The sequence below is a fragment of the Condylura cristata genome, unplaced genomic scaffold (genome assembly GCF_000260355.1).
Source record: "Condylura cristata isolate star-nosed mole 26May11 unplaced genomic scaffold, ConCri1.0 scaffold00006, whole genome shotgun sequence".
Classification (NCBI taxonomy): Eukaryota; Metazoa; Chordata; class Mammalia; order Eulipotyphla; family Talpidae; genus Condylura; species Condylura cristata.
The window spans coordinates 25,389,013-25,404,195 of record NW_004567107.1 but is presented as its reverse complement, the minus strand read 5'-3'; the positions used below and the strand labels follow the sequence as shown (position 1 = coordinate 25,404,195).

At 38.7% G+C, this 15,183-nt stretch overlaps 1 protein-coding gene across 4 annotated transcripts in view; it reads left to right on the top strand.

The window, feature by feature from the left end:
• The window catches only part of TDRD7 (tudor domain containing 7), a 53,533-nt gene that overhangs the window by 17,241 nt on the left and 21,109 nt on the right, over nt 1-15,183 (top strand). For 2 of the 4 annotated variants that reach the window (XM_012721613.1, XM_012721612.1), the window contains 5 exons: nt 364-396; nt 1,027-1,100; nt 3,410-3,627; nt 10,810-11,396; nt 14,123-14,309. In XM_012721613.1, coding sequence (XP_012577067.1) covers nt 364-396; nt 1,027-1,100; nt 3,410-3,627; nt 10,810-11,396; nt 14,123-14,309 — 1,099 coding nt within the window. The remainder of the gene's footprint in view (nt 1-363; nt 397-1,026; nt 1,101-3,409; nt 3,628-10,809; nt 11,397-14,122; nt 14,310-15,183) is intronic. The other 2 variants (XM_012721614.1, XM_004677495.1) reach the window with 1 other exon arrangement.

Below are 15,183 nucleotides of genomic sequence, written 5' to 3'. Positions count from 1 at the left end.
AGTGCTGTGCTTTAACCCGCTGCGTCACCAGGGAGGGCCCAGTTTACATTTTTTTAGGGCTCTGGCTCAAGGGAACAGAGTGCTGCAAAAGTAGTTGGATACATTTTGTCATCTTACCTTACCATCCAGATGCACAAATGTAATGCTGTTACAGTTGCATAGTATCATATATTAAATATGCTTTTATTAGTAACTTTATTTCAAAGAATGAATTTAGATAATTTCATACTACTACAAAATTGGGAAATATGTGTACTGTGCAACTATCATCCATTCAAACCTCATACACATTGCTGAGCAAAATGAAGTCATTGAATCATTCAATCCTCCTATTCATTCTTACCACATCCCCCTCATTCACAGGTGCCACGCACGACCACAGGCACTGGCATGCAGGTAATTAAAATAGCTGGAATCCGTGAAGGAAACTGTGTGTTTTATTCTTTGTCCACATGTTTGTTTTATTTTTTGTCTTTCTACATAGATCTGATATAATTCATATAAAAATTAGGTTGTTAAGGGTCTGAGGTAGGGAATCTGTGTTTCTTCTTTTCTAAGTAGTTATTGAGCAGTTCCTCTCTGGTTTGAAATGCTCTTACTGTGCCAAGATATGATGTAAATTGAATGCATCTAAATTCTCCTTACATATCCAACTATTTTAAATGCTGTGACTTTATGACACATTTCAATATCTGGTCATGCAAGGCCTTCATTTTTTAGTTATTTTCTGAAATATTCTGTATTTTCAACAGTTGATTCTGTATTCCGTATTGCCTGTCCCTTAAAGGTAATTAATTGGGATTCTGATTTCCAAATTCCTTTAAAGTTCTACTATAAAGTTAACTATCTTTTTCTAGGAGAATATGAAATACAAAAGCTAATGCCAGGTGTCCTTTTCACGTTGCTCATTTTGAAGTATTTTAATAATTCATTTTGCATTTCCATCCCACAGAGACTTTAAACCTACAATGTGTAAAACTTGGTATATACTTTGCTACTGACTTTAAGCTTACCCTTTTATCTTAGGTTTAGTCCAAAGGCATCTCTTCCACCACCCTTCCAGATGCACCCTTCAAGAACCTGTGCTAAGGAAATAAGTGGTATGTTTTATAAACATTCCCTTCATCATGCATTTTGACTACTATAGTCACTGACCCCCCAAGAAAAGTATCTGGTGTTAGCTTTTCACATATACTCTCACCTCCTAGTGGGATATGTCTCCTCCTCCTCCTTTCCTAATTCATTATGAATTGTTCTTGAGAGAAAATAATGCCTCCAGGATATCATCCTCATTATTCATATCTGACCTACCCTGTTTCATTTCCATGTGTCATCTGCAGGGAAAATTTCTGTCCCGTGCCACTTACCCTCTCACCCAGACGATAAAATAAAGTGTATAAATAAGGGACTTGAACTCATACAAGAGATTCAAATACTCCACCATAGAAAAGCAGGAACCCTGAAATGCGTAGTGTGAGCACTAAGTCTAAATATGAATATAATTGACTCCTCAGGTTAAAAAAAAAAACCAAAGGTCTAGTAAGAAAAAAAAGGAAACATAATAAAATCAAAGAATCTGAGTGCTAGAAATGCACTCACTTGCTGTTTAGTCTCCTCCAACCAATGTATAAATCTTCTAGACCCACCCAAGGCACACAGTATTTTCAGAATTAGTACTTATATGAAATTTAAATGTTTTTAATTGATTTGCTGCTTTAAGTGTGATTCTTACTAAGTTAAGATCATTTTTTCCCTAAGGCCCATCTTCAGTGTTTCTTATGGAAATTCATAACTATGTTTTTTGGCTATATCAATTACTTTGAGATATCCATTTTCTGAAAGATAGTCAGTAAAGTTGTGTACTTTTACAGAGGTAAATATTTAAAAATTTTTCTGCATAACCAAGAAGATTGTTTTAGGAGGATTATGATTTACTTGGCAGAGCTGATAGTCACACTCCTACCTGCATAATTTCTCCTACCTGCTGGCAGCTTAGCTAATAACTTCCTGGATTGGTTTACCAAGAGGTTCAGAAGCTTAGGTGACTCCAGTTGCCCACGGAGCAGGTGCATTTATTTCCAAAGACTGGAACTGCTGGTCACTGCTAACGCCTTCTCTTTAAGGGGGGAGCCTGGCCAGTTCTGAAAAAGGACCTTGGCAAGGATCTTTTCAGAAGAACTTAAATTAGTTAGTTATGCTTTTCTTAGGAAATACATACGTATCTTTCTGTTGGCTGAGGCAGAGTAAGTCTCAACAGAGGCCAGGTTTCATGCCCTGTGGTGGGTAAAGCAGAACTAGTATCCAGCTCTCCCCCAGAGATAACTCCCCCTTTGGCTTCCTGGCATCCTTCTAGCCTGCTTCTCCAAACCAACCTGGGTGTCTCTACAGATTAACTCAAAACAAAATAAAATAAAAAATGTTTGCATCTCAGGAGAAATACTATGTAGTTAAAATATAAACATATTTTGTTTACAGATGGTAATTTTTAATGTGCCTGGATCTGTATCTCAGTGATTTTTAGAAGAGGTTTGGAATGAATTTCATAGTTCTTAAAATACAAGAACTGCCAGCTGTAGTGGACACGTCGAATTTTTTTTATTACCTTAAGATGTTAACTTGGGCATTTCAAGTTTTAAATAAAAATAAATTCAAGACAGCTAACTAGAGTACACTTATGAAAGGTACATGACTTATACTAGGAAAATAAAAATAAATTATTACTAGTTATCTGTGAGTAGCATACTTCTAATTTATGTTTGTAAATTGAGGTTAGGGTGGTTTTTTCAAGTGGGTCGATTTTTTTTTATTTCAGTGTATTGCTTTATTAGTGGTTCTCATTAATAAAGGGGAATACTTATCATAGCTTGAAAACTGGATTTTTTTATTGTCTATAAAATGTTCTTCAGTCTTTCTATTAGGTGTTATCCTAAGTTTTTTGAAGTATACTTTTAAATTCAGAATTGCGAATATGCCATTATTGTTTAAAATTTAAACGTTATTTGTTACTATTAGACAATGGCTGGTTAAATAATAAATTTTATACTTCTCAAAGCAAGACCATCCTCTTGTTTAAATTAAACTATGAAGCACCCTTGAAAAACAAAGGAGGCAGTTTATCTCTGTAGGTGACTTGACCCTGCTTATTACTTCACATGAAACTTAAAACGAAGTTGAATTATTGCACTTTGCCAAACACTGCTCCCTTGAAGTCCCTTCACCTCACAAGCCAGAAGTAGAGCAAAGCCTAAAGTTGCAACTATGTTAACATTATTGCTTCCCTTGGTTCAATTAGGTATTTTTCGGTGTATAGAAAATTTAAATTCCTTATATTACCCTAAAATTAGGAAATGAAGATATTCTAAAATGTTAAGCATTTTGGTTAATTCTACTTTTTTTTTCCTTTTTAAAGATAATTTAAATCAGTCTGTTGAAAAACTGAACGCAACACCTCCTGCCTCTCATGCTTACAAAATGGATGAGGTTCAAAACCGCATAAAGGAAATTCTACACAAGCATAACAATGGTATCTGGATATCTAAGCTTCCACATTTTTACAAACAGCTATATAAAGAAGAACTTAATCAGGGAATTTTACAGCAGTTTGAACATTGGCCTCATATTTGCACGGTATGTCTCTCCTTACTCCTCTCTCCTGAAGTTTCTTCTGGCACTGTTTTCAGATTTCCAGTTGTTAGTCAGAGCACCTTTGATCCAGGGGGCAGGGGAAGCACAAGATCTTTACCTGGAAGATAAACACAAATCAGTTTTAGTAAGTGAAATATGTCAAGATTGAGGATTGTGTGTGTGTGTGTTTTAATTGCTGTTCTTGCTTCAAGTTACTTTAAAAATGCGTTTAACATCTGATAACATGTTTCCATTTTATATTCAACTGCTACCATTAGATCAGATGGCTTTCAGCTTACTGGTAGTAAAATTTTTAATCAACTTCAAATTTTACGTTCTTGTTCTTGAGCATTTTTAGTCTTTCAGCTGAACAAATTTTAGTAATTTTAGCTGATCATTTGTTGTGTGCCTTGACTTTTGTTTTAAAACTAACACAGGGTTCAAATTTAAAATTTTTATAAACTTTTTTGGAGAAAAAAATGAAAAGTGAGCTGGCATGAATTTTCATACCTATTCCTACTTGGGTGTCTGTTATTATAATAAAAATGATGGCTCTGGATCAGTTTAATAATTTCTAATAGTTAATTAATATTAATTTCTAATGGAAATCTTAGTTCCTCCAGAAGAACAAGTAATTTCCTTAAGCCAATGAAACTTTTAGGTGTTTTTTAGTGTTTTTATACATACATTGTCAACAAAGTAACTTTTAAATGGTAGCATTATCAGCTAAGTTGGGTGTTTCTAAGCTTGTAGAATTAAATGTGCACAAAGGCTGGTGTTTGATAGAGCTAAGGGGGCTATGTTTGAGCCAGACAGCATTAGATGGCATTCAGCTGCGAATTCCTGCCAGTAACCTTCAAGATCTAGGGTGAGAGCATGAGAGGCAACCCCAGGAAAACAGGGAAATGTTCTGGACCGGACTGCAGGCATAGCAACCCTTAATTGTGACAATGACACCATTTTGTGAATGAGAACATTAAATTACAGAGCATAAAATGTGAGGGGAAAATGTCTAATTGCACTAATTATCATGCTGTTACAAAAAGTTCACTATTCATCAGTGTATTTACTTTATGACATTTTCCTACCCATTAAAAATCAGTGAGCTTTAAGTTGCTTTGTATTCTAATAACTCAGACTTAAAATCTCTTAAAGTTCTGAATTGTATCAATTTATCAACTTCTGAAATATGAAAGGAGGTGGCAGCAGTTTCTATATTTTGGAATTCTTGGATATTTGAAATATATGCGTTTATATATTTTCATTGTTTAGAAATTTGTTTCAAGTTGAATTGTGGTAATTAAGTGGATAAAATAATAATGCACTCGTCAGACCGTGCAAAATGAATTGCATTTTTTTAAAGCCTGAATATTGTGATACTTCTGGGTTAAAAATGAAAAACTTTCATTCATTTTAAAGATAGGAGAACATAAATGAAGTAGCAGTGCTATCGCCTCCAGCTTAGTGATACAGGTTACAATCTCTATGACAATGCCAGCAGCAGCAGCAAAGAAAAGATAAATGGAGAATTTGAATGTGTATCCATAATATCTGACTGAAATCTAGTTTTCAGTTTTCCCCAATAAAAAAGTATGCATTAGGCCCTCCCTGGTGGTGCAGTGGGTTAAAGCACAGCACTAAGAAGCTTAAGCCACTTCCACATGAGTTCAATCCCCGCCTGCCCCAGAGGTGACCACATGGCGTGGCAGACCTTTCCTGACCTGCCCGCTGCTCCCCTCAGCAGTGTGCTTCATCGATCTGCCTGTTCTGCTCCCCACTCTGTCCCTGGTGAATCCTCTCACCCTCCACATCTCTGGCCTGTACCCCCGTTCTGTACAAATAAATAAATAAATCTTTAAAAAAAAAGTATGCATTAAACACATTGGAACAATTTTTAAATTTAACTTTAGTAGACCATCTGAAGAGGAGACAGAATAACACGGTTGTGAAATGAGAATAGAGAAGTTGGAGAAAAGCATGATGTTGTTGTTCTGGAACTTGACAGAGAGCAACTACCTATGGAAAGTGCAATAGAACAAGTTGGGCATTGGAGTCAGGTGTATACCCCTTCTTAGTTGTATTCTTTCAGCATATGGATCGTCTTCTCAAGGCCTCACTCTGCTATGAAATTAGAGTATTTCCACCCATTTTACAGGGTTGTTATAATTCAATTAGACAGCCTAGGTAAAAGAAATGGTGAACTGGTAGGAGGAGCTGCCCCAGCCCTGTTTGAATAGGTGGGCTAGATCACAGACTGAGAATCGTGTCCCGACAATCTGACCAACCCCTCTGACAATGAGGAGCCATGACAGACAGAAAATGTTAGATCCTGACTAATTATCATCTTACAATTTCCAGAGGGAGAAATTTGCGTATGCACAGTAGAATATAACCTGGCTGAGCCTACCTGGGTGTAGGCCACCCCAAAACAAGCTGCTCTCCTCCCTGCCTTGTGGATTTTGCCTTCAGATTTCTTCCTTACTACCTTCAAGGACCAGGTTAATTTTTTTGGCTCTGGTTCCTTCATGCATGAGTCCCTAGTAAAAGCTTGCTTGTTTTATCTAAACCTAGTGCTCTCTGGTAAATTCTTGCTCTAAAGGGCCCACTCTTCTGAGTCAGACCTATATCAGTTATAAAAAAGCAACTGCCAATACAGAATCAGAAACAGCAGCTGTTTTGAAAAGCAAGCTATTATTTTTTGTGGGGCCAACCAACTCAAAGTAGGTTAAAACTCAAAGATAAGCCAGAGACATACCCAACAACCACAGCAAAGGCACTTATCTCTGAAATCAAAAGAAAAGCTAAAGACGAAAGGACAAAGTTTATATTGGGGGGGGAGGAACAAAGTGGATGGCTGAAATTATTAAAAACAACAACAAAACAAAACTTTCAAATAAGGTGAGTTTCTGCCATCTTAAGGAACAGATCTCCCTTCCTTACCAAAAGCAATGAGAACAGACTGACAGTCGCTTCTTCCCCTCCAGTGCACAGGGAAGGCCCCAGCCGGCAAGTAAGATCATCCCCCAGAAGCTCTGCATACATTAAGCAGGAAAAGACTCCATTTCCTCCTGAGGAACCCTTGAGCCACACTGAAGATGCACCTTAAGGATTATCCTAATATAAACTAATATAAATTGTTGCAGAGAAAAATCCTTAGTAGAAAAAGGGGTAGGAGTGAAAGAAGGTATTAGCCTTGAAATGTGTTGTTCTATAAAACTGTTCTCCAAGATGATGGAGAAAGAGTTTCTCTGAATAGATGGTTTGCAGTTGTGGTTACGCTCTACTAGTAGCTTTTTAGCCTGTACTTTTGATTTAAAAAAATCCCTGTGAAACCATCTAGCCAGAATGGCCATTTTTCAGTATTGCCAAATTGACCACACAAAGGGAAGGAGGAGAGACAGCTGCTGTATTGCTGTTCTATCAGCCACATGCACATGATTCTGCAAGGTGATATTGTAGATATCAAGGGAGTGGGCACTGTTCAAAAAGAAATCACCCACAAATGTTACCTTGGCAAAACTGGGAGTTTATAGTGTTAACCCAGCACGGAGTTGGCATTGTTGTAAACAAAGGGCAGGATTCTTGCCAAGAGAATCTATGAGGAGCTTAAGCCCTCCAAGACCTGATATGACTTCTGACATGTGTGAAGGAAAATGATGATCAACAGAAAAAAGAAGCCAGAAAGAAGGTCCTTGGATTCAGCTGAAGCACCAGCCTGGTCTACCCAGAGAAGCACACTTTGTGTGAGGACCATGGAAAGGAGTTGCTGAAACCCATTCCCTATGAATTCCATGGCATGATAGGTATGAAGAAAAAAAAATACCTCTGGATCATGAAGAAAAATCTCTGGACTGTGCCCCAAGCACTTGCACTTTATTAAATGAAGCACCTAAAATCGATAACCATTTCTGAATGTCTTGGGCATAGATAGCATCACTAGCCTCAGTACACTGGCACAGAGAAGGTAGCCATGTAAGTGGCAGGGAGCATTGGCATGGAAGAGCTTTGCTTGGCTCAGTGTGTTTTCCTGCCTGTATCAATAGCATAAGCCATACCCTGTACAGGCTTCTGATTCAAAATTATCAGTTTATCTTCATTGTAGCTCAGTGATGTCCTTAGAGACCATTTCCTCCTCTCCATTGTCTAACTTTTCCTTCATGTCTTAGTCTTAGTACAAAAAGACACAGCTCTTACGACAACAAAAACTGAGCTCTGAAGGAGATAGACTACCAGTCTTTCTGTGAACTGACTAACCATAATAAGTAATCTTAAATTAAGGTTACTGACTCTTGTTTTTCTGTTGTTGTTGGATACTTGGGATCTTTATTCACAAAGCCATTGCTCAAGTTTGGAATACTGGGAAGCAGGACCTTCAGGCATGTGTGATTTTACTATACAAGGTTTCTTTTGGGTGTTGACGATTTAAAATGAAATTTTGAACTTAACACTTCAATGCAAAGAACCAGTATAAACAAAACTGTGGCTGGATGAGATCCATGCAACTGCTTTGGAAAGCTTTTTTAATTAATTGGACAATACCAGTTCTGTTACAAAATCCTCAAGAAAATTCTAATTACATAAGAAACAGTAAGTTTCCCTCAGCAGCCCTTGCTGCAGATTTAGCAGATGAGCCTTCATAGTCTCAAAGAAGCTTGACTTCAAGAATTTATTTTTTTAAGATTTAATTTATTTATGCATACAAGAACTGACAGGCCAGAGATGCTGGGGGTGAGAGGATTCAGCAGAGACAGAGCAGGAAGCAGAACAGGCAGATAGACTGAAATACACTGCTGAGGGAGGCAGTGGGTGAGTCAGGAGAGGTCTGCCTCGCCAAGTGGGTCACCTCCCTGATGGGGTATTGAACTCAAGCTTCAGACAGCTTCATAGAGCTGCTCTTCAGCCCATTGCACCACCAGTGAGTCCCCTAACTTCAAGAATTTAAGTTTGCAACACAGGTGAAGCTATAAAGGAAGAGGTAAAGACCTCTCAGAATTCTAAGGAGAATTTAAGGCATATTAGATGCCAGAATCTTCTGAGGATTGCCAGAAATGGTAGCTTGACCTCTGTGGTGTAAGGCGGTCACAATCCACTTTATATGTTGAGTAGCATAGCTTGACTTGCACACCACTGACACATTCTGGAAGTTGACTAATTCCATATATTTAAGCATTTTTCTGCAATAAAGGTCCCCAAAATGTTGCCCTTACTCTGAATTAGCTAAGTAGCCTTAATAGTCATAACTTCTGTTGGTGCAATAGGCTGAAGAGCAGCTCTATGCAGCTGTCTGAAGCTTGAGTTGCTGCACTATTTAAATAGGGAAGATATGGAATCAACCCAAATGTCCAAAAGTAAATGACTGGATCAAGAAGATGTGGTACATATATACAATGGAATATTACTCAGCAATCAAAAAGGAACTCATGCCATTTACAGCAACATGGATGGAACTGGAAAGGATCATGCTTACTGAAATAAGTCAGAAAGAAAAATAAAAATGTCAGTAGTTTCACTCACTGCAGGAGGATAGAGATTCGGGGAAAATATAATTGTAATAAGGTAAAAACTAAAATCAAGAAACAGCTATAAATCAGAGACATTTTACAGGGGGTGGAGAAGAGACTAGGATCAAAACTGGGCAGGAGAAGCACAGGGACTATGACTGATGGCACATAAGTGAATTGGTGGTGGGAAGTCCAGGGGGACTATAAAAAAAAAATGTACAAAATGAAGAATGATGTGAAAAAAATATATATTTAAAAAATATATAATATGAAGTTCAATAAAACAGTCTGACTCCTTGAGAAAAAAAATGAGGTATGTCCCATATATATGTGTGTGTGTGACACTAAGAGTTAAAATTTAATACTTAGATAGTCAATATCATTTAACTTGCCATCCAGATTGTCACAGGTGTCAGCAGGGGTCGATGGTGTGGACAGGGAATATCTGTGGATGCTAAACACTGACTTGGTCACTGCTGCTTTTACTGGTGCTTTAGGTTTTTGTTTTGTTTTTTTTTTCAGTCCTGAAACTTAATTAAGCACACATTGACAACTGAATATGAGGAAGAAACCCTAACATTTTATACTTATATTAATTTTATTTTCCTCTTATGTATCTCCTAGGGTATAAAATCAGACTAAAAGGAGTCTATTAATGTCATATTAACTCTCTTTTAAACATTAAAGCTTTTCTCAAGTAATAATACATTCTTTCTTTGTATACCTATTCTTTTCCTAAATGGGAAATGAAGTTAAGAAGTCACTGTTCTTACTAACAGGCTACCCACCCAGCATATTATTCTCATAATTGTGTAATATTGCCCGAGTGGTGTAGGATGTCCTCCTGGGAGCTTAATTTCCACCTAAGAAATACCTGTATAGGAAAGGACAAAATAAGAACATTTAAGAGGTCAGTGAACACTAACTAAACTCTGATAACTGTGTTCCAACAAAACTTTATTTTACACTGACTTTCATATAATTTTTGTCATGAAATAATTCTTTCCAGCCATTTAAAAATACAAAAATTACTCATGTAGCTGCATCATTAGGCTATGGCCTACAGTTTTTTTTTTTTAATCCCTATTGTAGTAGTATAAAGGCTTAAAACTTGGGAGGAACATGCCATGCATCAGTTTCTCTTTCTTATTTTATATCAAAAGATATTATCACACCAGGCCTCTTAGGAATTTAGGCAAACAAAATTAGGATTGAATGGCACACAAGTGGCTGACATTTTCAACTCTTGGTCAAAAAAATTTTACTATTGTGGCTTAAAAACTTTATCTCTGGAATGTTTTTCTAGGTAATGATAAGCTGAAGGATATTGCAAGGAGGAGAGAATGCTTCAGTTTTGTTTAAATACTCCCTATCTAAACTGGCTTTCTGCCCAGTGGTTTATTTCAGAGCTTGATTCTGCCTTGTATTCAGTCAGTTATGGATATGACAAGGAGATATTCAGTTTGCAGGACAGAACTACTTATGATTTCCTAGGGTTATTGGAGGGCAGATGGCTCACAAAGGGAATTAATACTATTTTAGTTCTCTGTTGCTGAAATGTGGCAGGTGAAGGCAGCTATTATTTGAGAAAAGCATCACACTCAAATTTAGAATGCATTCATGTGTTTTCAGGGTATTTATAGCCATGGAAATATCTATCATGTACTTTATTTAAAAATTCCAGGTGGAAAAACCTGGTGGTGGTGGTCAAGATTTACTTCTTTATCCAGCTAAGAGAAAGCAGCCTTTGAGAAATGAAAAGGACGCTGAAAAAGTGCCTCCATCCCAACTACCTCCTCCAAAGCAAATACCGCCATCAAAAGGGTGCCCAGCAATTATGCCAGAGGACTTCAAAGAAAAAGTTGCAGAGCTGCTGGTGAAGTACTCAAGTGGTCTTTGGGCCAGTGCACTCCCCAAAGCATTTGAGGACACGTACAAAGTGAAAATTCCCGAGAATGCCTTAAAAAATCTTGCCTTCCTTTCTGATGTATGCACCATAGACTACATTTCTGGAAATCCCCAGAAGGCCATTCTCTATGCTAAACTTCCATTGCCCACTGACAAACTCCTGAAGGATGCAGGGCATGCACGTGGTGATTATGACATCAAGACTATGGTTGAACAAGAATATCTTCAAATAGAGGAAAACATTGCCGAATGTGCTAATGCCTTTTTCGAGAATGTAACAGTCCCTCCGTTAGTCATTCCAACTGAGGCATCCCCATCTGTGTTGGTGGTTGAACTGAGCAACACAAATGAAGTAGTTGTCAGGTAAGTTAATTTCTAATTCTTTAAGAGGCCAAGATACTGTTGTTGGTTATTCTTCACATGAATGCTGGAGGTTAACAAAGAATAAAATATGTATAGCTCTATACAACTGTAATTAAGTAGGATAATATGTTCATAATATTTGTTAAATGTTCAAAATATGCAACTATTTCTGTGAGATAAAAATACTAGCAGTTTTAAAAACTGATGATGTGTAGTCTGAATGTGTGTGTGTCGGGGGGAAGTCAAAAGCAAATAGTAACTATGTCAAAAGCAATACCTTGTCAGTAGAAAAGGCAAACCACCCATCTGGTAAGTAACACTACTTAGTCTGGAGCACAATAGTATTACTGCCTAGGAGAAAGAGTGTTGAATAAATTGGCTAGTGACAGCTGGAAATACAAAAGCTATTCCAGCTGTAGACACGTGACATGGACTTTGGAGAAAATATAGAATACATTGAAAATATTGAAAGAATAATTTCCAATTTCTGAGCGGATAAAAAGAATGGAAACTGGTCACAGCTCAGAATATGACTGACACAAAATGAAATTCTGGCTTCTTTTTTTTTTTTTTAAAGATTTATTTATTTGTACATATAGAACTGGGGTACAGGCCAGAGGCTCAGGGGCGATGAGAGGCTTCACCAGAGACAGAGTGGGGAGCAGAACAGGCAGATTGACGAAGTACACTGCTGAGGGGAGCAGCGGGCGGGTCAGGAGAGGTCTGCCACGCCATGTGGTCACCTCCAGGGCAGGCGGGAATCGAACTCATGTGGAAGTGGCTTTAGATTCTCAGTGCAGTGCTTTAACCTGCTGCACCACCAGGGAGGGCCAATTCTGGCTTCTTAAACCAAATGTCAACCAAAATGTCCCTATGGTTTGGCCAAGTGGACCTTCAAATTAAAAAAAAAATAAAAGCTTCATTGGAGGAATAGGTCCAAACTGTAGTAGTAACTATGTAAAACTGTAGCAGCTCTATAAAGCTTTTCTCCTAAGGGTGTGGTGTGACCTGAGGGTCAGTGCTCACTAGCACACCAACTATAACATCATCCCTGAGCCCCACCCACGCCTGTAGCCATTATTCTCTGCTGTTTGCTACAGAGCAGAAGCTGCCTGAGTCTCATCACCTTCCTCCTGGGTAGGAGTCTGTGCTGGGCTGCAGCCCAGACGTCTGCCAGTGAAGCACCAGGCTATAGCAGCACTCCAGATCCTAGGAAATGGGCACCTGGACAGAGTTGCTGATACTCTGGAGGGCTTCAGAGCCAAGAGACAGCTGCATTCCAGGCAGAGTGCCTTACTATTCGTAAAGCTCGCTAAACTTAAATGACAGAGTATGACTAAGCTTTTGCAGTTGTTTCTGGAGTAAATACTAAGCACGTTATACTTGGTTGCTCCAGAAGATGTTCTTTGCATTTTGTGTAGAACTTTTTAAATTTTTTTTCCTCCAGTATGGAATAGATTACCTATATGTCCTCTGCTCTGCTGATAGTTATCAGGACCTCATGAAAACACTCCATAATTAAGGTAAAAGAAGAATACCAATGAGCTCAACACTAACTCCTACCATGCCACATTATAAATCTGAGCCTGCCCTCCTTATCGGGATCCTTTGGCATCTGTTACCAATAGTTTTTGGTGCCATTGTCACAGCCCAAACTTCCAGCATCGGATGGGAACATTTATAATTTCCGATGTTCTCACCAAAGGCTGGCAGGAATCTGGATAAGTCCTAAGACTTCAGTAGAGGTGGTCAGTCCTTAAAGCTTCTTAGAACCATTTGGACTTGACTACAAAGAACAAGTTTTGGTTCGCAATCTCCCCTCTCCCTGGGGAGGTACTTATGGTGTTGTAGAGCTCAAGCTAAATCGCTTCCTTCTGATGTTGAGACAGTTCCTCTTACAGGAGCTAAACTTGATTTTCCGGATTGATATCCTAGAAGGAGACCTGTGATGGAATTGTCTTTGAGGGCTACAGGGCAAGAAAACAATAGCCTACTTGTGGTAGAAAACAATGTATTTTGATAACATGACCTGGAAAGATGTGATTGCAGTTGTGAATAGCAAGAAATTATAAAAAGGAATAAGAACAAATTCGGAATAAAATACTTCTCAGAAGCATGTAATTTAAGAGGTATTTAGCTAGAACGTGTCATCTTTTGTAAGAATACCAGAACTCAACATTTTGTGATAGCTTATTCACCTGTGTTCGTAGGTTAGGGGAGATGGATTGTCAGCTGTTTGTGTTTAAGCATATTTATTTTCCTCTAGTAAAATTTTGTTGGTTTTCAGAGCATGCACCTAGTTCAGACATACCTTTGGTCAAAACTAGCATCTAGATTCTCTTCTGAGTAATCTTAAAAGACCTCCAGCAGCCTTAGATAAGATCTTACATCAGCCCTTGCTTATCTGGTCCCCACTGGTGTCTCCATTCTCCACCACATCTTCCTATTGCCCGCCCTGGAGACTTCTCTCAGCCTCATCTTCCCTCCAAGACTCCCTGACCACTAACTTCTCTGGATTGTTAGCGCTCACTTGCTCTGCTATGTGGCTCGCTGGACCTGGGTCTGGTTGTACATGAGACTGCCACATTACATTTTTCTTTAGTAAGATGAAAGTGTTTAATTAATGCATGTCCTCCTCCCTGCTATGGAATCAGTAGGAAAAAAACAGTAACGTCGCTGAATCCCTATCGTGTTAGGCTGCTTCATTTTTGTTCTTCTCCTTGAAGGTATGTGGGCAAAGACTATTCTGCCGCTCAGGAATTAATGGAAGATGAGATGAAGGAGTATTACAGTAAGAACCCAAAAGTCATGCCCGTCCAGACTGTGCATGTGGGGCAGTTGCTGGCTGTAAACGCTGAGGAGGATGCTTGGCTTCGGGCACAGATCATCTCAACTGAAGAGAACAAGATAAAGGCAAGCGCTGTTTCTCAATGGTGATGTTGTGAAGACATGGTATTTTTCCAGTGTGAATGTTGCTTCTAATATTGCCTCCTTTCTAGTTTTATCCAAAAGTTGAAAAGAATATCTTAAGAGATCACCCCTATTAGCTTTTAAGTCAGTGATGTATATTATCTCAGCATTTTAGTAAAAAAAAAAAACAACTGTATTCCCAGTAAATAATACTTGGCTAAAGTTTTGAAAAATCTAAGGAGCAGGTTGACAAGTGGACCAGTGGGGCACAGTATGACCGGCAGCCTGGGCACAAGTCCCAGCTTCACCTGTACATGGTCGGCGCCTTGGTCATATCACAGGCACATAGAGGGAAGGCATGCAGTCAGGGGCCTGGAGTCTCAGTTCTTGGTGCCCAAGGATTCTCCTTAGCTATTCTTTATCTGTCCTGGGACATCACATGTGTGAACACACTCTTCTCTTCACTGGGACCTCTGGTAAGAAAACCACAGGATGTCAATATTTAGCACAGTGTGGGAATGGCCCAAGAAGTGAAACCAGGAGAGAGGTTCTGGAAGCTAGGACAACAAAGTATCCCATAAAGGAGGAGGCAAGAAGTAGTGTCATTGCTGCTGAGAGCTGTGGGCTGGTCTTAGGAATAACAATGTAGCTCAGTAAATAGCACAGTCTTAGCTCTGGCCTGATCTTGTTCCTCTCATCCCAATGAAATAGATACAGATTTTTTTTTTTTAATTCCAGATGTTTATCAAATCTTCTCTTGATCTGTACTATGCCTGATGGCAAGTACAAGCTCCCTCCGTTCTTTTTCTTGTCATACTCCTTGGTGAGAATGAGAAACTGGAGCACTCAGTCACCACCACCCACCCCCATTCCCCCC